The sequence below is a fragment of the Callorhinchus milii genome, unplaced genomic scaffold, assembly GCF_018977255.1.
Source record: "Callorhinchus milii isolate IMCB2004 unplaced genomic scaffold, IMCB_Cmil_1.0 Scaffold4, whole genome shotgun sequence".
Lineage (NCBI taxonomy): Eukaryota > Metazoa > Chordata > Chondrichthyes > Chimaeriformes > Callorhinchidae > Callorhinchus > Callorhinchus milii.
In genome coordinates this window covers 9,964,416-9,984,086 of record NW_024704745.1, presented here as the reverse complement: position 1 = coordinate 9,984,086, position 19,671 = coordinate 9,964,416, and the positions used below count along the sequence as shown (strand labels likewise).

The following is a 19,671-nucleotide window of genomic DNA, read 5'->3' as shown; positions in this document are numbered from 1 at the left end:
GAATCTATGTCATCCCCATCTTTGGCAATAGTGTATTGCTGTCCGAACGTGCTGCTCAACTCCATCTATACACATCATTTTCCTACGAAGCATTGCTCCTTACATTTTACTGTACCTTTGTTAGAGATATTGTAAAAAAATTAAAATAAGACCCACAAGGGGCTCGGCAGCCTAATGGTTTATAAATGAAATTAATCCCATCAGAACCAAATATTCATTTTGACTTTACCCAAACGCAGTCCTACAAACTATCTCGTGCAGACAACTGGGAACATAACCAGGGGTTTTAATACCCACTGCTGGCACTCTACACCTACTATACCACAAAGTAATTTGTCAGCATGTAAAAGGAGACTCTTGATTATCATGATAAAATAAAATAACAGCCACTCTGCTCTGCTGTACATTTGCTTTTATAAATCCTTATTTAGATAACCGCATTTGCAAGCAGTCTCCTGTTATGTACGTCACTGTACTTCCTGAACTTTGACATGTGACCAGTACGAAAGTACATTCAAACTACCCTGTTGACTGTAACTGATTTGCTTCTTGCATTCAATTGCAATATCATTTCCTGTATGATCTCTCAAGAAATCTGCAGTGGAAGAGATATGTGTCTTTTGCAGAAAGAGCAGTTGTGCCTCATGATCTCCCCATTCCCTCCGCCTCCACCCCAAATGTCTGAGAATTGAACACATTTCTTCTGGTTGACACTCCATTTGTTTATCATTCTACCAAAGGGGTTGTCCAATATAAACCTGTTTTAGATTTTTAATAATAAGTTGGGTCTAGCAAAATTTTAAGAGGTGTGCACTGTTTGAGACTGTTTGGTATCATTCTGGTTTAAAGCAAATATTAGAATGTAGCAACGATATTACCTTCAATTTAACAGAAATGGGGAAATCTCATTCAAAGACTATCAAGATTGAATTTGCTGCACAAGTTTACATTTTAAGGCAAAGGCCAAGACCTTGAGATATTCCATGCCTCTAATTCATTCATCTTTCGGGGTAACTAATAAAGAATTAATGATGTGTTCTCTCTATGTTTCGTTCATCATTGATAAAAATGGTCAGTGCCAAAAAATGTCAAAGACATATAATGAAGCCGGCACCAAACTGTTGCTATCAATGATTTGGTGATGTACAATTTATTCGTGCCTTTTCAACCCACGCAGGATATGAGCCTCTAATGCAGCACGCTATTATTTATGCTTGACATTTATATCCTGCATTAGTATACAGAAAAATTACAGCTTCTGAATCATAATTACATAGATACCATTCAATCAGCAAGTTATAGTTTAATTACTGCCGGTTTATTATACCAAAACAACCTACTTTTTTAAAATCATACATAAACTGCACGTTTTGTTTTACGGTAAATCATGCTGCTCTGAACCAAAGGCACTCAAACCATTTAAGACAGTCAGTGACACAGGAAGCAAAGCTACATCATGGAGTACTAATGGTTATGCTATGGATTACATGCTGATTTTTGAGGTATTCTATTGGAGTATTAATGTGATTGATAGGAGATGGAACTTGTATTATTAGTGCATGTAATTTTGAAATATCTCAAAACGCTTAACAGTAATTAATGTCAAGTGTAGTGACTGTTTTTTCTATAAAGAACAACAACAAATTGTATTGATTTATACGCAGAGGCAATTAGTGCACAACAAAGTCTCATAAACAGTCTACGGTTAACGGCTGATTAATCTGAAGCACTGTAAGCAGTATAGCACAGTGAAGCGATAGGCTGTAGGGCTTTCCCTGGAATTTCACAAGGTTAGTTTACAATCTTGGGACGAGGTGTGAGAAAGAGATGTGCCACACTGTGCTGTAATATTCTATAATTACATCAACCCTAACCCTAATGTGTGTCAGCCTGGATTAGTTGATAGCAGTCTCTCCTTTTGAGTCAGAAGGTTGTGGATTCAAGCCCTACATCGGGATTTGGAACTCATATCGTCTGAGAGTTTCTCTAATGGAAGATGTTGTGTTTTGTGTTTGTTGTGTTGCACTAAATATATAATATTCTCCAACTAAATATATATTTTCATTAAAAAAGATAGTTTAACGTGATACGCCAGTGCAGTGCTGGGGTTGTGTTGCATTGTTGGAAGTGCTGTTCTTCGGATATGACCTTAAACTGAGGCTCTGTCTGTCCCTTTAAGCCCCTGTAGTTATGTAATTTTGTATTGTATTGTTCATCTCAAAGCCCTTCACAAGATCTTACTGTAAAGTGTAGTGACTGAGTATGTGTAGCTGAATTTTTCATTAAAAATGTTGTATTGTTGGAAGTGCTGTAGTTCGGATATGATGACATTTAACTAATGTAGTTGAAGTTGAAAGTATTTGTAGTTCAAAGTGGCAACTAATTTGTACAGAGCAACGTCTCACAAACGGCCATGAAGTAAATGATCATTTTTGTTTCTGGGGAAATTGTTGGCCAGGCACCAGAAGGACCTCTGTTCACTTTTTCGAATAGCGCCATGGGATCGGGGAGATGGGATCTCAGTTCATCGACTCATCCATCGACGGCACCTCTGACAATGCACACACACCCCTCATCAATGCATTGGAGTGTCAGCTTAAGACTACGTCTTAAGTTTTAAGTCCCGACATGAGGCTTAAACCCACAACCTTCTGACTCAGAGGCAAGAGTGCACCAGGCTGACACATTGTTACATTCAATAATGATTTTAAAATTTGTTCTGGAAATTCCACATGCAGAATCTCACTATATGTAAACGAGGAACTATATATTTCTCATGGGCAGAGACTAATTGTGGCTTAAACATTTCTCATTCACAACGATTGAAACTCATGTGGCTGAAACTGACATGATAACTTGGAGGCAAGTTAAACTTTGAAATGACTTTGAAAGATCTATTTAATCCTTCTATATAAACTAGTTCAGGAAGTGAGGAATAATTTACATGGATTTAAATAACTGCTGCGGAGCAGAAAGGTTGGGGCAAGAAATGATGTGTGTAATTATATATTGGGAGATCAATTTGAATAAAGAATATTGGATTTCCTTAACAAAAATCTTTTCTGTTTTCAGTATTTTGATGTGAAAATCATTTCACCATTACTTTTACAATCATTATCCTTGCATTGGATATAGTGCCTTTTCATATCATCGAGGCACCTAAAGGAGCTTCACAGGATTTTACAGTTCAGTTAATACAGAGGATTTCTGTCTGTAACGTTTGACCTATTTCCAGATATCATACAACCCCTTTGGTTTGGTGAAACTCCTGAAAGATTTGATAAAATACACGGCGAATCTGCACTTTTTAAATCAACTTTATTTTAAAACTCTTGCATACAGAACAACACAATATCACAGCTACTTAATGCAATATTCAAACAATTTTAACAATGAGAACCTCTGTCTACAAGACATACTTTGTAAAAGTCATGAATGAACAGACTACCTTAAAATGGCTAACACAAATACTCTAATCAATTTCTCAGCGCTTTAAAGCTGTGCAGTGTACACTTCTACATTAAAACTATATTAAACAGCACTAAATATTGCAAAGAAAATACAACTCTAAATAACTAGGTAATATTTCAAGTTCTAGATTGACAAAAACAAAATACACTCTTGAAATCAAATAGGAAAAAAGTGGAATAATTAAGTGAGACAATTCAAATGAAAAAGTATTTCTTAAAATTTATCAATCAAATGTATACTGCCACAAGGAAAAACAAAATACCTAAAGACTTAAAAATGTCCTTTCATAATGTTAACAGATGCACTGTGGCTACAAATAGAAAACAATTGATTCTGATAATATATAAACTACCACCTAACTCAAGATCCATCTTATCCAGGATTTTAATCCTCTGGTTCGGACTGAATGGGGCATGCTTAATTTTCTACATTGCAGCACCTTTAATAAATGTCGGCAAAGCTTAAACGCCATTCTTAGATCCATTTCAACCCTCCCACCCCCCCAAATCCTCTTTTCACCAGGAACCTCTTGGCATCATCGCATCCTACAATACTTTACGTCTGCAATGCTCACTCAACTTCATTTTACTGGGTGTTGGCCTCCCTTCCAATTTAATTGCTATACCTGTCAGTCTCCAACTGTCCAATCCCCATTTGGCTGGGAAGACAGGTTTGAGAAAAAGTAAGCCCCACTGAAATTAAAGGGAGCAAAGTATGACTAAGAGGCCATTACTCATTTACCGCTTTGGAACAATTAACATTTCTCAATTTCAAATCGCGTGACCAAAAATTTCTTGCAAGAATCTGATTTGAAGATCCATATGGCAATTAGGATTTATAGGTTTGTGCAACATCTGCTTTAGTTTTTGTTTTTGTTCCAGTCAGAGAAAGAATTTGAATAAAATGCATGTTTGAGTAATTGCAGTTCAACTTCTTTTTTAAATTCCTTGTATTATACAACACCAACTTTTAAAAACTCTCACCACATTCTCAACTTGGTTTGAATATTATAGATAATTGATATTATTTCAGGCCGCAGACCTCTATGCTGCAGCTACACACGACACATTCAAATGCTATAAAGTGTTCTTTAAAGTGTGTTTTCAGCTACTGCTGAAGTCCAGATTTTTCAGCTTGTGGACCATATTTATGTGTTCAATATAGTACTGTACAGAACAATCAGCTTAAAACAAGCTCCAGGTTACATTTTTTTAAACTAATTACTACATAGTAGTCAACAATTAAAGTTTCTTTTAACTGAAACAACAGACATTTGCCAGTGACAGGCAAATATTTCTATACAAATCTCACAGGACTGCCTAACTGACAGTGAGGGTCGACAGACAATTTTCCCATCACATCGTGTCAAAAGAGAGATACTCTTGATTGAACAGCTTTCCCCTTCAAAATTCGCTTGACCTACGAATAACAAAGTAATGGTTAGTTTACAAAAATCAGACTTCTGTCACCCATATTTTGCTTTCAATGTTATTTTTAAAATTTACTTTCATATTGTAATGTTTTGGGGGGATTCTTTTCTATTACTTTCACTTCTGCTAAAAAAATAAAAATCGATAGGTCATTATCTTATTTTTGTTTTGCCAAACAGACATGTACGACTCTCCTTTTACACTCACCTCTTCTCCTCTTGGACCATCTGGCACCAGGTGCACAGGTTGTTCATTTTCCAGGTTCCTGGCACTCGGATCAGCTCCCTTTCTCATCAGGAGTCGGACAGCGTCAACCTGGCTTACCCGACCTTGCAGGCCAGCCACGATGTGGAGAGCAGTGTTATTGCTGTATGCCTGCAGGGGAACGAAAAATAGTAAAACATTTCAAAAGGGAGGTATCAGATACACATTTTTTTTGGTGCATACTTGAGAGCCAATGTTCTGAGGCGTTCTGGAAAAATAGTGCTCTTATTATGAAGTTGCAGGCCCAAAATTTCACTTAGTCTTTGTCTGGAGGACCAATTTGTCTTACAGTTTGAGAATTGTGGAAAATTCTGAAATTCTAAGTTCCAATTTGAAAGCCTAAAAAAAAATAAAACTGGCTTCTGAATTAAGTCTCAATTACAGAATTTTGTCTCAATGGCTAACATTAAATGACACTTCATGCCTTTCATGCCTTACACTTGAATTACAATTTAAATATGTGGAACCTAGCAAGAATGTTAGAAAAGGCAAGTGGAGACCTGTAGCTCATGGTTAGAGCACTCGCTTTGCAAGCGAGAGACCTGAGTTCAATTCCAGGCAGAGGGCGAAACCTTGGGCAAGTTTCCTTAATCCACACGCCTAATAATAATCCCTCCAAAAACCCAAAACAATAATAAATTGGTCATTTTCCATCTACGACTGTTTGTGGGACATTGCTGTGCGCAATTGGCTGCCGCGTTCGCCCACAAATATACAGGCAATTCACTTTACAGTGTGTTCTGTGAAGCGCTTTGGGACGTCCTCCCAACGTGAAAAGCGCTATATTAAATGCAAGGATTATTATTATTATTATTAACACCCCTTCAAAAAAAGAGGTTATGACATAAAATTATTTGCCCATTGTTTCAAGGACCTCTTTCTTCGATTGAATGACTGACAGCCGACTGTGTTGCATTTTACCTTGGCATTCACAATGTTAAGACTGGTTGGTTGTTCAAGGAAGAAACGCAGAAGTTCAACATTTGCCTCCTCAGCAGCTAAGTGCAGAGCTGCACGTCCAGTCTTGCGTTCCTAGAGAAAAAAATGAACAACATTCAGAACACGAGGAGTAATTATATAATAGTCTAAGAATTCAAATGACCCCATGCCTCCAAAAGTTAATCACAAGTAATTGGGTTTATTCCCAAATCCAATTTAAAATTCAAAGTTGGTGTTAATATTACGTGTGTATCGTGTGTAAAGCTATGCATTATTCAGAACGTTGTAAACACAGTCGTAGAGTTTGCAATGGCATCTCATCCAGTCAAGGGCTGAGTATTTTGATAAGTATCTGTGTTTGAGATAATCTCAGGCTTATTCACACTGGCAAACAAGCTTGTTTCAATTACAAAATGTGAAATATTCCAAATTTGTTTTAAATACCATGCAATCCAACTACCCACATAACCCGAATGACCCTTGTATCACGTTAGAACTTACTCGTGTTTCAATGGATGCTCCCATCTGTACAAAAGTTTTGATAGTGTCCAACAAGCTCTTTTTTTTCATGAGCATCTCCTCCACAGAATGACACTGCTGTTGAACTTTATTGTGCAGGTCACGTACCATACTATTGTGGGTCAGTATTGCAAGGTGCAAAGCAGTCATACCTAAAAAAAATGGAAATAGAAGCCCATCATTAGGATCGAACAAGTCTTCTTCTCACACTGAGCAGATGTCAAGAATGCACATTTGCAACAATATTGTCCATTACAAAGTTGAAATGAAAAATTTGGATATTTTTGTAGTAATGCAGTGAATGTAGCCATGTGGTCATCAATATTACATGAAATATTCATTTGTGTCATTACTCAAAATTGGAAAAAAGAAAATACAGTGATTGAACTTACCATCAAAGTTTGTAACTTCAAGATTCAGACGCTGACCACTGAGTACCAAACCCTTTTCAATGGCCTGTGAGAAGCATAAAACAATGTATCAATACCGCAGGAAAATATACTGAAATTAAAAAAAAAGATAAATCACATAATAGGATTTAAATCAGTTTTGAATCGATTTCTTCTGGGTTTGAAAAGCACAAAGAGTGCTGCGAAAAGGAAAAGAATTACCGCAGTTAAGCACCTCTGCTAAAGTTCAGTGATACTTCGGAACGGAATTCAGCAATCGACTTCAAGAATCCACTTACCACAAGCACCTGAAAGTAACCCTTTTCCGCAACCACATGCAATGGTGTCCTGCCCCAGCGGTCTGCGGTGTTCACCTGCGCACCAAGGCTCGCCAGGTCCTGAACAATCAGGTGCTGGTTGGCAGCAACAGCGACCTGCAGGGCACTCTGCAAATGGAAAAATACTGCTGTTAAGGTTTGGCATTCACCCAAACTATACAAGGAAATGGTAGGGAAAGAAATACAGGAGGCAAATGACTAACTGATAATTTATTTTCAAAATAATTTATATCCGTAACGAGCAAACAACTTGGTGGCTGTTTTACAAATGCAAATGAGACTGTTGAAAAACAAGTCAATTTAAGTTAAACATTAGCAAGATTGTGTACTTTGGTACTGACTGGTGCAAATATGCCTTTGGTGCAAATACGAACTTCAGATGAGCTCGACTCTGGTACAAAATTGCCTTCTAAGAACACGCCCAAACCAATGCTCTTCAACCCCATTATCTACGATACCATATACACAATCGATATGGTATTGCAGATTTTTAGGTTGGTGAATGGTCAAATGTCCCTTAATATAAATTGTTGTCACTTCCACAAACACTTTGTAAAGTAACAATCAATAGAGATTGTTAATGTTGGAAACAGAAAACATTCGAGCATTATCCATTAACAATCAAGTCAAGTAGAGATCAATGGGATCTTATTCATCCTCACCTGCCCATTGTGTTCTTTAACATCCATCATGTTAATCGCAAACATCTTCTTCCCAAGGACATAGGAAAGAGCCCGTCTGCCCTGTGCAACAGCAATATGTAGGAGACTGCAAAGAACAAGTAATACAAATATTTTCAATATACAATCAGTTTATAGTGAAATTAGAGTATCAAAATGAATCAAACCCTTTGCAAAAGTACAAATTACAGCTATCAAGTCTAGTGTTTGATCTTTCACATTTATTGTTTTACTCAAATTGAAATTATTATTAACAAACATTAGCAATTTTGAGGACTGACTATTTATCAAAAGTTGGCAATTGTTAGGACCCTTCCCACATTGCATCTAAATTTCTGAAACTTATGAACGCAAATAGGGCTACCAAATAGTCTAGTGAGTGTGATGCACAGTACAGAATCCCCCAAACCTCATTCTGTAACATTTCTTGTGCTTATGTTAATGAGGTCATTTTTAGTATTCAATTAAGAATGTTAAGGGCCGCAAGTACTGTCATTGCATAACAGAGTACGTGGACCTTCTAAGCACTGTTATGAACAGGATATGTATACTACAGGGGAATTCCAAATCTCAATTCTGTTGCTAGGGCAAGGCATTGAGCAGAGATCAAGTGACATCATTTTTTTCTTAAGGGAGGGTTAGGAAAACACTGGGTCAGACATGAATGGCTATACTCCAGGCTAAAAAAGTAATAATTTCAAGAGGTTTAGGTGCAAGTTTCCAGCAAATATTCCCTGCTCTTTTGTTTGGTGCAGAGTCTTTAAGGAGAGAAAGGATCAGAACATAAATTAAAAATAAACTATGCGTACGAGTATTTGAGTTCGATAAATATTGAGCTAAACTTAAGACAAGTTCAGAAATACTCACGTGTCACCATCAGAATCCTTGGCAAGGAGCTGCTCCGTTGTAAGATGGGACAATTTTTTCTCTTCCTGTTCAAGCTGCCATTGGAAGAAAGACTTGCCTGGTGCATTGTTCATAGGAGAACTATTCTGGGATTGTGGCAGATGGTTTGGAGTTGGATAGTACATAGTGGATGGCACGGAACTGAAACTCTGTGCCAGAGGATAACATTCAGGCTGGGGTTCGTTCCCCACAGCCTGCTCATCAACCGACTGGAACACTTGAGACAGAGTAGGATCTGGGCTGTCTTGGAAATCTTGTAGGTGACAATTGGTTGTAAAATGCTGAAAGTTTTGAGGCTGTGGTTCGCAAGGAATTTGATGGAATCTTTGGTGTTGTTCACTGGCAAAAAGCTGCTGGAAATCCTGACATTGCTGAAAGTTTTGAGGTTGTCCAATAATTTGGGATGAGCTCGGGAGTTGAAAGTCTTGGGGTTGACCAAGATGCATTTGGATCTGCTGTAGCTCCTGCATATAATTTTTGTTGACCAATTCTTCCTCTCCCTGAAACAAATGCTCCTTCTTTGCAACATTGGCCCAACTGACCTGCACTGTGTTCAGGGAGATCTGATGAGTGTCATTCTGCAACATTTTGATTATGTCCTGAAGAACATCTGGGTTCACATCAGCAGTAGGTTCAGTTTTATGGATTTCATCTGAACTCTCAAATGAATTTGGAGTCTGTGGTGGTGTCTGTCGAAACAGAAAACATTCAACCCATTTTTTATTAACAAGGAAAGTTTAAATTTTCCCCTCTCCCCCTTCCCCCCCCCACCACGAGACAATTGATAGGCAAACTGATCTTTGCTACCAGAAAGTATTATTTAGATAATATTTCAGCATTGCTTTCAATGTCATTTGATATGACGTAAGTTAGGTCAAATTCCACCCACCCCCCTTTTTTCTGAACTCTCAAAAGAATACAACTGGTTATCATTATGTCAATGGCACTTGTGGCCTAACAGTATCATAGAAGCCACTTGCAAGTGGGCACTTCACTAAAATTACAAAATTAAAGGAAGAAATAAATTGAATACATATGTTTTGTTTACCAGTGGGTATGAAGAGTTAACTGTAGGCGATTGCTTATAAGGAGGTGAATCAGTCAGATTTTCTGGAGCCAATCTTTTTGTTCCAACCAGAAGATTTTTTATTTCTGCTGAAAAATAAAAAAATCATTAGCACTGTCCAATGGATAAGAAAAGTATTTTTGCCAAATAAAGGTTTTCACAATTTAAAATAACTGTCAATAGATGTGCTTACCTAAATATGGTTCCTCTGCTGAGCCAAGTTGGGTCTACATTGGGTTGAAACACAATCAGTTAAAAACCTTATTTATCACATTGAAACCACAATGCTACCAATTCCTTTTGTAACATATTGCAGGTAACTATTTTAACCTATTAATAAAAGCTTTAATTAAACAGATTTTCTTTCAATGAGCTCTCAGGAAATTATTTTTATTTTTAAAAAGAAAATCAATTTGACTAAAGTAGTTTCAGTCCTGAAAAAAAATTTGATTGAGAACTAAATGTTAATTTATTTTACATCCAACATGCACATGCAGCAGCATAATGAGATATTACAAGATATTGTCAGTAAGCCGGAATTATATTTTGAGTACTTTCGTGTATATTTCCTAAATGAACTTTACGACAGATGTTTCTGCGAGGAAGGAAAATGTGTACGATATGGAATAGTCGTAGTTACCCCGTAGTATTCCACCTTGGAGCTTGGAAAGTTTCGGTTGCCACGGATGTGCTCCAGGAGTGCCTTGACCGGATTCCTCACTCGAACTCCTTTGAAAGCTTGTCTCCTGGATCCTCCTTGGCCAAACTGAACCTGGTCTGTTAAAACAAATCAGAAAAGCCTTTAACCTTGCAGGGTTAACAGTCAGTGCACTGAATGGTTTTAAAAACTGAGCTCAAGTGACACAATTCAGGGACTGCCTCTCTCTCTCTCTCACTTAACTTTTTGTTTTCGGATTGAAAGGTTTTCTTTCTCTTTCCCCACCCCCCCCCGCCCACCCCCATTCCCACCCCACTCCAAAAAAAAAGAAACGTGGGAAAACGAACACAGTTTTAATGGACAAGCAAAAATATCACTCCCGCTCTCCACAACAACACAATAAAGCAGTGATTTTTGTATTTGTTCACGTCAAGACTATTATTAAAGAAAGGAAATAGAGAAGAAAATCAAGCTAAACTTTGTCTTCCAAAAGGAAGTGAAGAAAATGAACATAAAATAAAACAATGATATATATATATATATATGTAGAGAGACAGTGAGAGAGTATATACAGAGAGAGTATAGAGAGAGTATGGAGAGAGAAAAAAAGGGGTGGGTGGGAAAGATGGTTAAAGATTTAAAAAAATTAGAAAATCCTTATTAAAAAGAAATTCCGCACCCCCCAACCCCCCGCTTAAAAAGAATAGCAGAGGAAATAAATCATGAACTAGAGGCAACTAGAGAATGAACGAATGAATGCATGCAGTTTTTTTTGTTCTCAAGAACTACGAAATAGGAAATAGCCACGAAAATAAAAGGGAAACCCGAAAAAAAGCGATGAACAACGCAGAACGAAAGAGGAAAGGAAACAAACCCGTGGGACTGGCTCGACCAGATTAAAAGAGACAGGCGAACGAAACGAAATGAAAGCAGCGATTCCCATGCTGGGTTTTTGAGGGGTGGTGGGGGGGAAATACCTGTGATGGTCAGCCTGGTGTAGGCTGTGTCCGCGGGTCTGCTCTGACACTCGCTGGAGTCTGACTGTGGTGAGGTGGGGGCAGACTGTCCCCCAGGAGGGGAGGAGGGTTCGCTGTCCGGGGGCGAACTCTGGTAAAAATAGCCCAGGTTAGCGGCGTTTGGTATCGACTGATCGAACACATCGCCCAGGTGCTCACTCACTCTGTCCACGATCATCCTCCACAGAGCTTGGTTGGTTGTTTGCGTGCGTGGGATGGGAGTGATGGATGGATAGAGAGATCGGTGAGTGAGAGAGAGAGGAGGGGGGGAAACTCCAGTTAGGCTGCTTGCTGAGGGAGGTTGCGCTCTACTAAACAGATGACAACACTAGCCCTTTGTAAACTGAAGTGGAACCCTGACCAGTCAGAGACCTTTTATATCACCTTCCGGGAGTGGCCTGGTTCAGTGTTACATTTGCTGCTATGCCATTGGTCTACCAGCAAAAGAAGGGGCTGAGATTACCAGTAACCCCAGAGGGTGGATCACTTTACTGGAAATAACATTGAACAGGAAGGGGAAGGGCGGGTTCAACTTGTTTTTTTGTATATGTATGTACGTCTTTGCTCCCTAAAGCAGAAGTACATTTGGCTGGTAATTGATATTTTAACTCTTCTTTCTTTATTCAGAAATCTGATTGACCTGCTGTGAATTTCCATCGTTATCAGTTTCACTGGCCCCCTTTTGAACTTCCAGGATTAGTCTTAGGAGTTTGTCCTGCAGTACGAAACAGAGGTGTTTTTAGAACATAAGACACAGGAATAAACAGGCTATTTGGGATGTAGGAACAGGAGGAGGCCATTCAGCCCCTCAAGCCTGTCCTATTGGATCATGGCTGATCTGTACTTCAACTCCATTTACCGCCCTTGCCCCGTATCCCTTGATACCCTGACCGAACAAAAATCTATCCACTCTAGTCTTGAAAATTTTAATGGATCCAGCATTCACAGGGTTTTGGGGGAAGAGAGTTCCAGATTTCCACTACCCTTGGCGTGACAAAATGCCTCCTGATTTCACTCCTAAATAGCCTACCTCCAATTCGACCTGTAATGAAGCTACTCTGCCATATTGTTTAGTACATAGAAGTTATGTTTGATCCAATCTCTTCTCCATATCCCTTCACGTACTTTACTACCCAAGTACCTGCCCACCCCCTTTTAAACATCTGCATTGATTTGGCCATCTGGGCCAGAGCATTCCACATTGGCACAACCTTTTGTGCAAAAAAAGTCTTCCAAATTCACTTTTAACCAGCTCTCGCCCTCCCTCTCTCTGTTTCTCTCTCTGTCCCTCATACTCTCTCTCTTTCTAAATCTCTCTCCCCCACTCTCTGCCAATCAATCACTCTAAAACGGCCCTCCACCCTCCCAACTCTCTCTCACACCCTCTCCCTTCCCCACACTCTCTCCTCCCCCTCTCAATCACACTCTCTTCCAGTCTCTCTCTCCCTCTCAATTACTCTCTCTCCTCTTCTGCCTCAATCACTCTCTCTGCCCCACTTTTCTCTCCCTCTGTCTCTTTCAATCACTCGCTTCCCCCCACCCCCTCGCCCCACCCCCCCCAATCATTCTCTATCTTCCTCCACTTTCTCTCACTCAGCCGCATGGCTCACTGGCAGCGGGAATAGCTAGTATCCCAGACGCGTGGAGTGGCTCACTAACTGGCGGCAACAGGAGCTGGGTGGTTGGGGTCACGCGGTGGGTAAGGAGCCCCGCTTTGCCTTCTCCTTGGCTTGAGAGGGACTCCCTGATGGACTGCAGATCATTGAGCTGTGGGAAGTGGAAATATTACTGCCTGTTGCTGCAGTCTGTCAGGAAGCCCCTCTGAAGCTAAAGGGAAGGCAAGCAGGTCTCCTTACCCATCGCGTCCTCCCAACCCTGGGCTCCTGTCGCTGCCATGAGAGGACAGCTCGCCGAGGAGGGAGGGAGCAGATGGGTCGGATGTGGCCCGTGAGCCGCCATTGGGACTACCCTGGCTTAATATCTTATTTCAGTTAGAAATGCTTATGCAATCATCAGTCCACATTGGAAAGATTTGTAGACACTACAAGCCTAATTGGAGTCAGCTAAATTGTAGACTTTATGTCTAAGCGTGACATTTGTTATGAGGTAGATGGTATAACTTTGGATGAAATGTTATGGAAAATGACTGAATGGGTGCCTTGAAGAGTTAAATTGGTTCAGAAGTAAGAATCCTGTTTATTATTGCAGCTGTAGCTCTAATGTTAGCTGTTGATGTCATGGTCCTGCACTGTTTTAGTTAGAATCAGTTCTTGGATGCCAGACTCCAGGACAGTCCCAGCTTGTTTAAACCAGCCTGAAAACAACTGTAGTAATGAATAATAATAATCCTTGCATTTGATATAGCACCTTATCATGTCTTCGAGACATTTCAAAGCGCTTCACAGAATATACTGTAAAGTACATTGACTGTATAATTTGTGGGCAAAACGCATACAGCAGTGTTCCACAAACAGTCGTGGATTGAAGTGACCAATTTATCTTTTTTTTATATATCAGGTGGGTGAGAATGTACAGATTGATTGATACGGACCATCCTGATTTTTTTTAAAAAAAGGAAAAACACAAATGAGTTATAGCTAAGCTGTACTTGTTGAGTCATCCTAGTGTTCAGTTCCAGTTAGTGAGGAAGGAGGAACTTTGACCCGAGGTTCTGTGACTCTGGCCATTCGACCTCAACTGCTCTGCACTTCCAGAAATTTGAGCAACGTCAGAAAACAAGCAAACGAAAAGGAGAACAGAAGAACTGCAATGATACAAGAATACAGCTGCAACACAACTGCTAGAGATTCAACTTTGGTCCTTTGATTCTTTCAAGTCCTGCCTAAATACCTTCCTCTTTGACCGTGAGTTCAGCCATCCACCCAGCTCCACAAGTGTAATTTGTTGAGGTTGTTGATTCAACACCCACTATTATCAGCTCAAGAGAGGGATTAACGCCACTACTGGCCGCACCTCCCAGGCTCAACAAAGTAATTAATTCGCCAGAGGCTGTAGCTTCGAACGAACCCAAGCAAGAGATGTTTGCCTACTGCTTATTAACTTGTGGACTTTGTTTTTTGTCATTCCAGTAACATTGCTACATGTGAGCATAACAGCCAATATTGTTTGCCGTAACCCTGCCTATTGTAACTATGTTATTGAACTAATGTGACTTTTCTGCCTTATTAACTAAACAAGCTTTAAAATATAAAATACAAGTGACTTTAGTTCCTCTGTTCACAGGTTTCTAATGTAAACTTTCGGCTCACAGAATAAGCTTTTGGACACACCCTTGGCCAAGACAACAACAGTGTGGTTAACTCCACAACTAACCTTACCTTCAAACCTAACATCCTGTACTAGAGGGAAATGAGCCTGTTTTTCCTATCAGTTCCCTTTAAGTATTTTACACAGCCCGATCAAACCGGCTATTCAGTTTCTCAGCTTGGGAAGATATTTACCAAGAATATTTTGTAAATGTAATTTTGTATTGTATTGGAAGGTACTCCTCACGTCGGGAGAACATCCCAAGGCGCTGGACAGTCAGGGATTAGGATCCAAGCAGGGGGTTAGGATCAGGAGTGGTGGAGGGCAGGAAGGGAAAGGGTAGGAAGGTGGCAGAAGGGATGGTCGAAGAGGAGGGATTTGAGATAGGCCTTGAAGAAGTCAAGGAAGGGTACAAGCTGAAGGGACCGTGGGTTGGAGTTCCAAAGGGTGGGGGCAGTCATTATTCATTTCAGGAAAAATAAGGGTGCCAATTCAGGAGCAGGAGCCAATCACAGGGGTACTCTGGAAATTTCCTAATTTCCCATATAATTTAGTTATATAGTTTTTATATATAAAAATTTATATATATAAAATTTTATATATCAAATTTAGTTTGCCCGTGAGCCAGATACCATTTTCTAAGCCAAAGGTGAGTTTAGCTGTTAGGCAGCAGGAAAGAGCTCTACTAAGTGATCATTTGGAGACCATTGTGCAATAACCTCGTGCTCCTATTTTGTTTCCTGCTTGTGGTGCTGTGGATTTGCCCTACAAAATAAACATGAAGGAACCAAGTGACCAAAAGAACTCAGGCGTATTGTTGTATTTAGGTAAAGTGCTGGTTTAGGCAGCAATTCCTTAGGAACTATAGGTTGCTGTGCTTGGTATTTATTACGTATATGCTAAGTTGGGACTTTCTAGGCCTGAACGCCACAAATCTGCTGTAAATTCAAAACAACTGTACAAACACAAACGCACATGTGCGTATCTGTTTCTAAGTCATGGCACTCTATTCCCCATGTTGGGGCTTTGAGCTCATTTAGTCAAGACTGACACTTCATTACAGGGCTGGGGTGTGTTGCATTGTTGGTGGTATGGTTCTTCAGATGATAAACCAATTCTGCCTTGATGTTAAACCAAGTCTGCCTTCAAGCGCTCTGGGACGCTATATAAATGCAAGGGATGCTATATAAGTTGTTGTTGTTGTTGTTGTTGTTGCCTGTTCAGGGGAATGTTAAAAATCCCACGGCACTATTCACAACCAGAAATGACTTTCTCCCAGTGTGTTAGGCCCCCAAAAACTTCCGCCACCCAATAACATTGGTTATTCAATTAATGCTGTTTGTGTGATATTTCTGCGCACAATTTGGCTGCCACATTCGCCTACAAAATTCACAGTCACTACACATTACAGTATATCCTGCAAAGTGTTTTGAGATGTCCTCCCAATGTGAAAGATGTTATATCAACTGTAAGCCTTATTATTTATTATTAAAGTCCAGAGAGGCCAGCAATGCTAAAACTCTCAAAGGGTTATTATATATATTATTATAATAATAGTAATCCTTGCATTTGATTTGGCGCCTTATCAAGTCTTCGAGATGTCTCAAAGTGCTTCACAGAATATACTGTAAAGTGAATTGACTGTATATTTTTTGGGGCAAAACGCATCAGCCAATTGCACACAGCAGTGTCCCACAAAGAGTCGTGGATTGAGTGATGAAATTATTGTTAGCATTTTTTTTGAAGGAATTATTAGCCTCGGAAAAGCGATCCACAATCGGCTAACAACCGTGTTCCTACTTACTGGTAAACAGAGGCGTGTGGAGTAAGGAAACTTGCCCAACGTTTTGCCCTGCCCGGGAATTGAACCTACGTCTCTTGCTTGTGAGGCAAGTGCTCTAACCACTGAGCTACAGGACTCCACGTTATATTACCTGTAAATTCAAAAATGTGTCCTCTTCTCGTACGTAATTTTTTACAAATTGCTTTGCAACAGTACCCTCTAACTTCCATGCAGCTCAAATCTGTCTGTGTCCTTCAAAACCTGTCTCAAGACCCTCCTCGTCGACTATGTCTTTGGTCACCCTCCTATCGCTACCCTCTCCACCCTTCACCCCTCCTGATCCCAAACACCAGCTCGGGGGAGGATCCCTGACTGTCCAGCACTTTGGGATGTCCCCTTCACGTGAAAGACACTATATACATGTAATTTGTTGTTGTTACTGTTGTTGTTGTTGTGTCTCTTTGTGTCACTATGGAAAGTCGCACTTGTGCTAAATAAAAAAAGTTTCAAAATTGTCAAAATATTTAATATAGATATATATATAAAAGGGTCCCTTTATAGTTCTTGAGCTCCCTAATGTATCATTCAACAACATTTAAAGTACCACTGAGGAGTACAATTAGTATTGATTTGCACGGGTGCATTTGTACTGCTGAACCAACTCCTTCAGGGGTGGAGCTGCTCGAATTTGTTTCACTTTTCGCAGTGATTGCCATGGGAAATTTGCATTGAAAAACAGACTCCTTTCACTTAAACTTTCAGAAAAAGTTTGAACCTGACCCTAAAAAGGTTAACAGCTACTACCTTTACTTTCCATAACTCAACTCCACTTTTTTTTCGGGGGGGGGGGGGTGGGTGGCGGGGGGTTGGCTGGGGTGGGGTTCAGCCGGGTGTCTGATACATGCGAAAATGCATACCATGCACGGGTCCAAACCAAACTGTCCAAACCAAACTGAGAATTACATGGAACTGTATGTAGGTGGGACGCATGGAATTCTCAGTTTGGTTTGGATGCTCTTGAGCACGCTGATGGGTTTCCGCATGTATCAGACATCCGGCTGACCCCCCAAAGAAATCTCCGCTCTGAAACTTCTTCGTTTATGAGCGTTCATTGGCTTCCCTGTGGAACAGGCTCGACGGGCTGAATGACCTTGTTCTGTTCCTGATTTCCGATGTTTCCTACGTTGCTCACCATTGTACCTCTTTTAATCTCAGGTGGAACGCTAAAGGTATCTAAAGGAGATGGGATTACAAGTGGTGTGTACCCGCTCAATACATATATTGCAGGTTTCGCAAATTTTCTTATCTAAGTGAGGAAAAATCTTGCGGCCCCATTTTTGATTATCATGCAAGATATGCAGTGAGAAAAAACATCTAGTTTTAGATAATTACAGGGGAAACCTCTTTGTAGCACGATGAGGGTCCAATATTCCCAGGACACATGTTATAAGTGAGGTGTGATTAAAAAAAGTCCAACTTCCTGCTCATCAGTTTGGCATCACTTCATGCTGACAACTCATCAAACTCACCAAACCTTCTGGAAAAGATTTCACCTACAATGTGGACTCTTGACCACAGGTTTGGAAATGACTGATAGGAATATAGGGATCAAAGTATTAAGTGCTGAGTCAACTTTCCTTCCAGATACTGTATTATCAATCCACACATAAAACAGTGCAGGCCAACATAGAATAATAGAATCTTACAGCACAGAAGGAGGCCATTTGGCCCATCATGCCCGTGCGGCTCTTTGAAAGATCTACCAACTAGTCCCACCCCCACGCTCTTAGCCCATAGCCCTTCAAATGTTTTCTTTATAAGTACCTATCCAATTCCCCAGACCATTTTGACATTTGCTAGATTGGAAAGACCTTTTTTAGGACCTTTTTGCACACAAGTTGATTGATAATAATCAATACAGATTTGGAGAATAGAAAAGCTTAATTATTGAGAAAAAAAGTCAGCACAGTTTATTTGATTCAGCTCTCGTTCACATGATTCTCAGGCAGAGTGAAGGTCTGATAGCAAAGATATCATTTTACCAAAGTTCATATTGATGTGTTACTTATTATCAGAAATTAGATCTAAAACAGAATTGTCCATCAATAAAATGTAATGATAATTTGATTGCACGGCAAGTGAATCTAAGTGAAATTTACTTTATCATTTATATGGTGGATGTAGACGAGTCGTATAAATTCATAGAATCATAAAATGTTACAGCACAGAAAAAGACTATGTAGCACATTAAGGCTGTAATATGTTTCTCCACATGAACCACCGAGCTACTCCTGCTCAGATTCATATCCTTTAATATTTTTCTTTTTCAGGTAGCCATTTAATTCCATTTTAACTCCACACTTTATAGATATTTTCATCAATATTGTTTCTTATTTCTGTATCGATTAGGTTTGGTTTATGCATTGCACTGGTTCTGGATTTCTCTGTATCAGAATTTCTAGCCTGAAGATATTACTGACCATTGCCTTTTATTAGTCAATTAGTCAAGAGCTAATAATCCAGCATAATAGCCCCTAAAATCTTGGTTCACGTTGTTCTACCCTACTCAAATCATTTTAGTTATTTAGCCTCATTAATACAAATCGACTGCTGCATTTCACCCACAAAATATGCAGCCAATTCACTTTACAGTACATTCTGTGAAGTGCTTAGAGACATCTTGGAGACATGATAAGGCGTTTTATCAAATGCAAGGATTATTATTTTTATTATTACTGGCCAGTGAAAATGTCTCAGAGGTACAATGTACATCCAAATGGCAGAGTTCATGTCTACTGTTGGTCTGAATGTTACCAAGGTTCATTCACCTTGGACCTTTGATTCAATTGGAGTAACAAGACACTTTTCNTTTTTTTTTGGAGGGTGGTGGTGGGGGTGGGCGGGGTTCTGTCTAATGATACTCATGGTTCAGATGGTTCTCATGA

General features: G+C 39.7%; 1 protein-coding gene across 2 annotated transcripts; it reads right to left on the bottom strand.

Annotated features, from left to right (window-relative positions):
* Positions 1-3,301: 3,301 nt before the first annotated feature.
* On the bottom strand, positions 3,302-12,063 carry nfkbiz (nuclear factor of kappa light polypeptide gene enhancer in B-cells inhibitor, zeta). 2 transcript variants are annotated; one of them, XM_007895783.2, is made up of 12 exons: positions 11,638-12,057; positions 10,643-10,779; positions 10,196-10,229; positions 9,985-10,091; positions 8,898-9,625; positions 8,013-8,118; positions 7,312-7,458; positions 7,016-7,079; positions 6,606-6,775; positions 6,087-6,197; positions 5,109-5,276; positions 3,302-4,890 (listed from the first exon to the last, which is right to left on the bottom strand). In XM_007895783.2, the coding sequence occupies exons 1-12, from the start codon at positions 11,852-11,854 to the stop codon at positions 4,837-4,839; spliced, it is 2,043 nt and encodes a 680-aa protein (XP_007893974.2). In that variant the 5' UTR covers positions 11,855-12,057; the 3' UTR covers positions 3,302-4,836. The 2 variants fall into 2 exon arrangements, with proteins under 2 accessions (XP_007893974.2, XP_007893973.2); XM_007895782.2 differs by lacking the exons at positions 3,302-4,890; positions 5,109-5,276 and having other exon boundaries at positions 5,956-6,197; positions 9,985-10,088; positions 11,638-12,063.
* Between the last annotated feature and the right edge of the window lie 7,608 nt (positions 12,064-19,671).

What these genes read in the sequence shown, in the direction of transcription:
- nfkbiz (XM_007895783.2), bottom strand. Translation starts at nt 11,854, where the DNA reads ATGATCGTGGACAGAGTGAGTGAGCACCTGGGCGATGTGTTCGATCAG. An exon ending in GAGCATCCATTGAAACACGA is followed by an intron (nt 6,198 to 6,605) that starts GTAAGTTCTAAC and finishes TTTTTTCTCTAG; the next exon opens with GAACGCAAGACTGGACGTGC. An exon ending in TTAACATTGTGAATGCCAAG is followed by an intron (nt 5,277 to 6,086) that starts GTAAAATGCAAC and finishes GTTCCCCTGCAG; the next exon opens with GCATACAGCAATAACACTGC.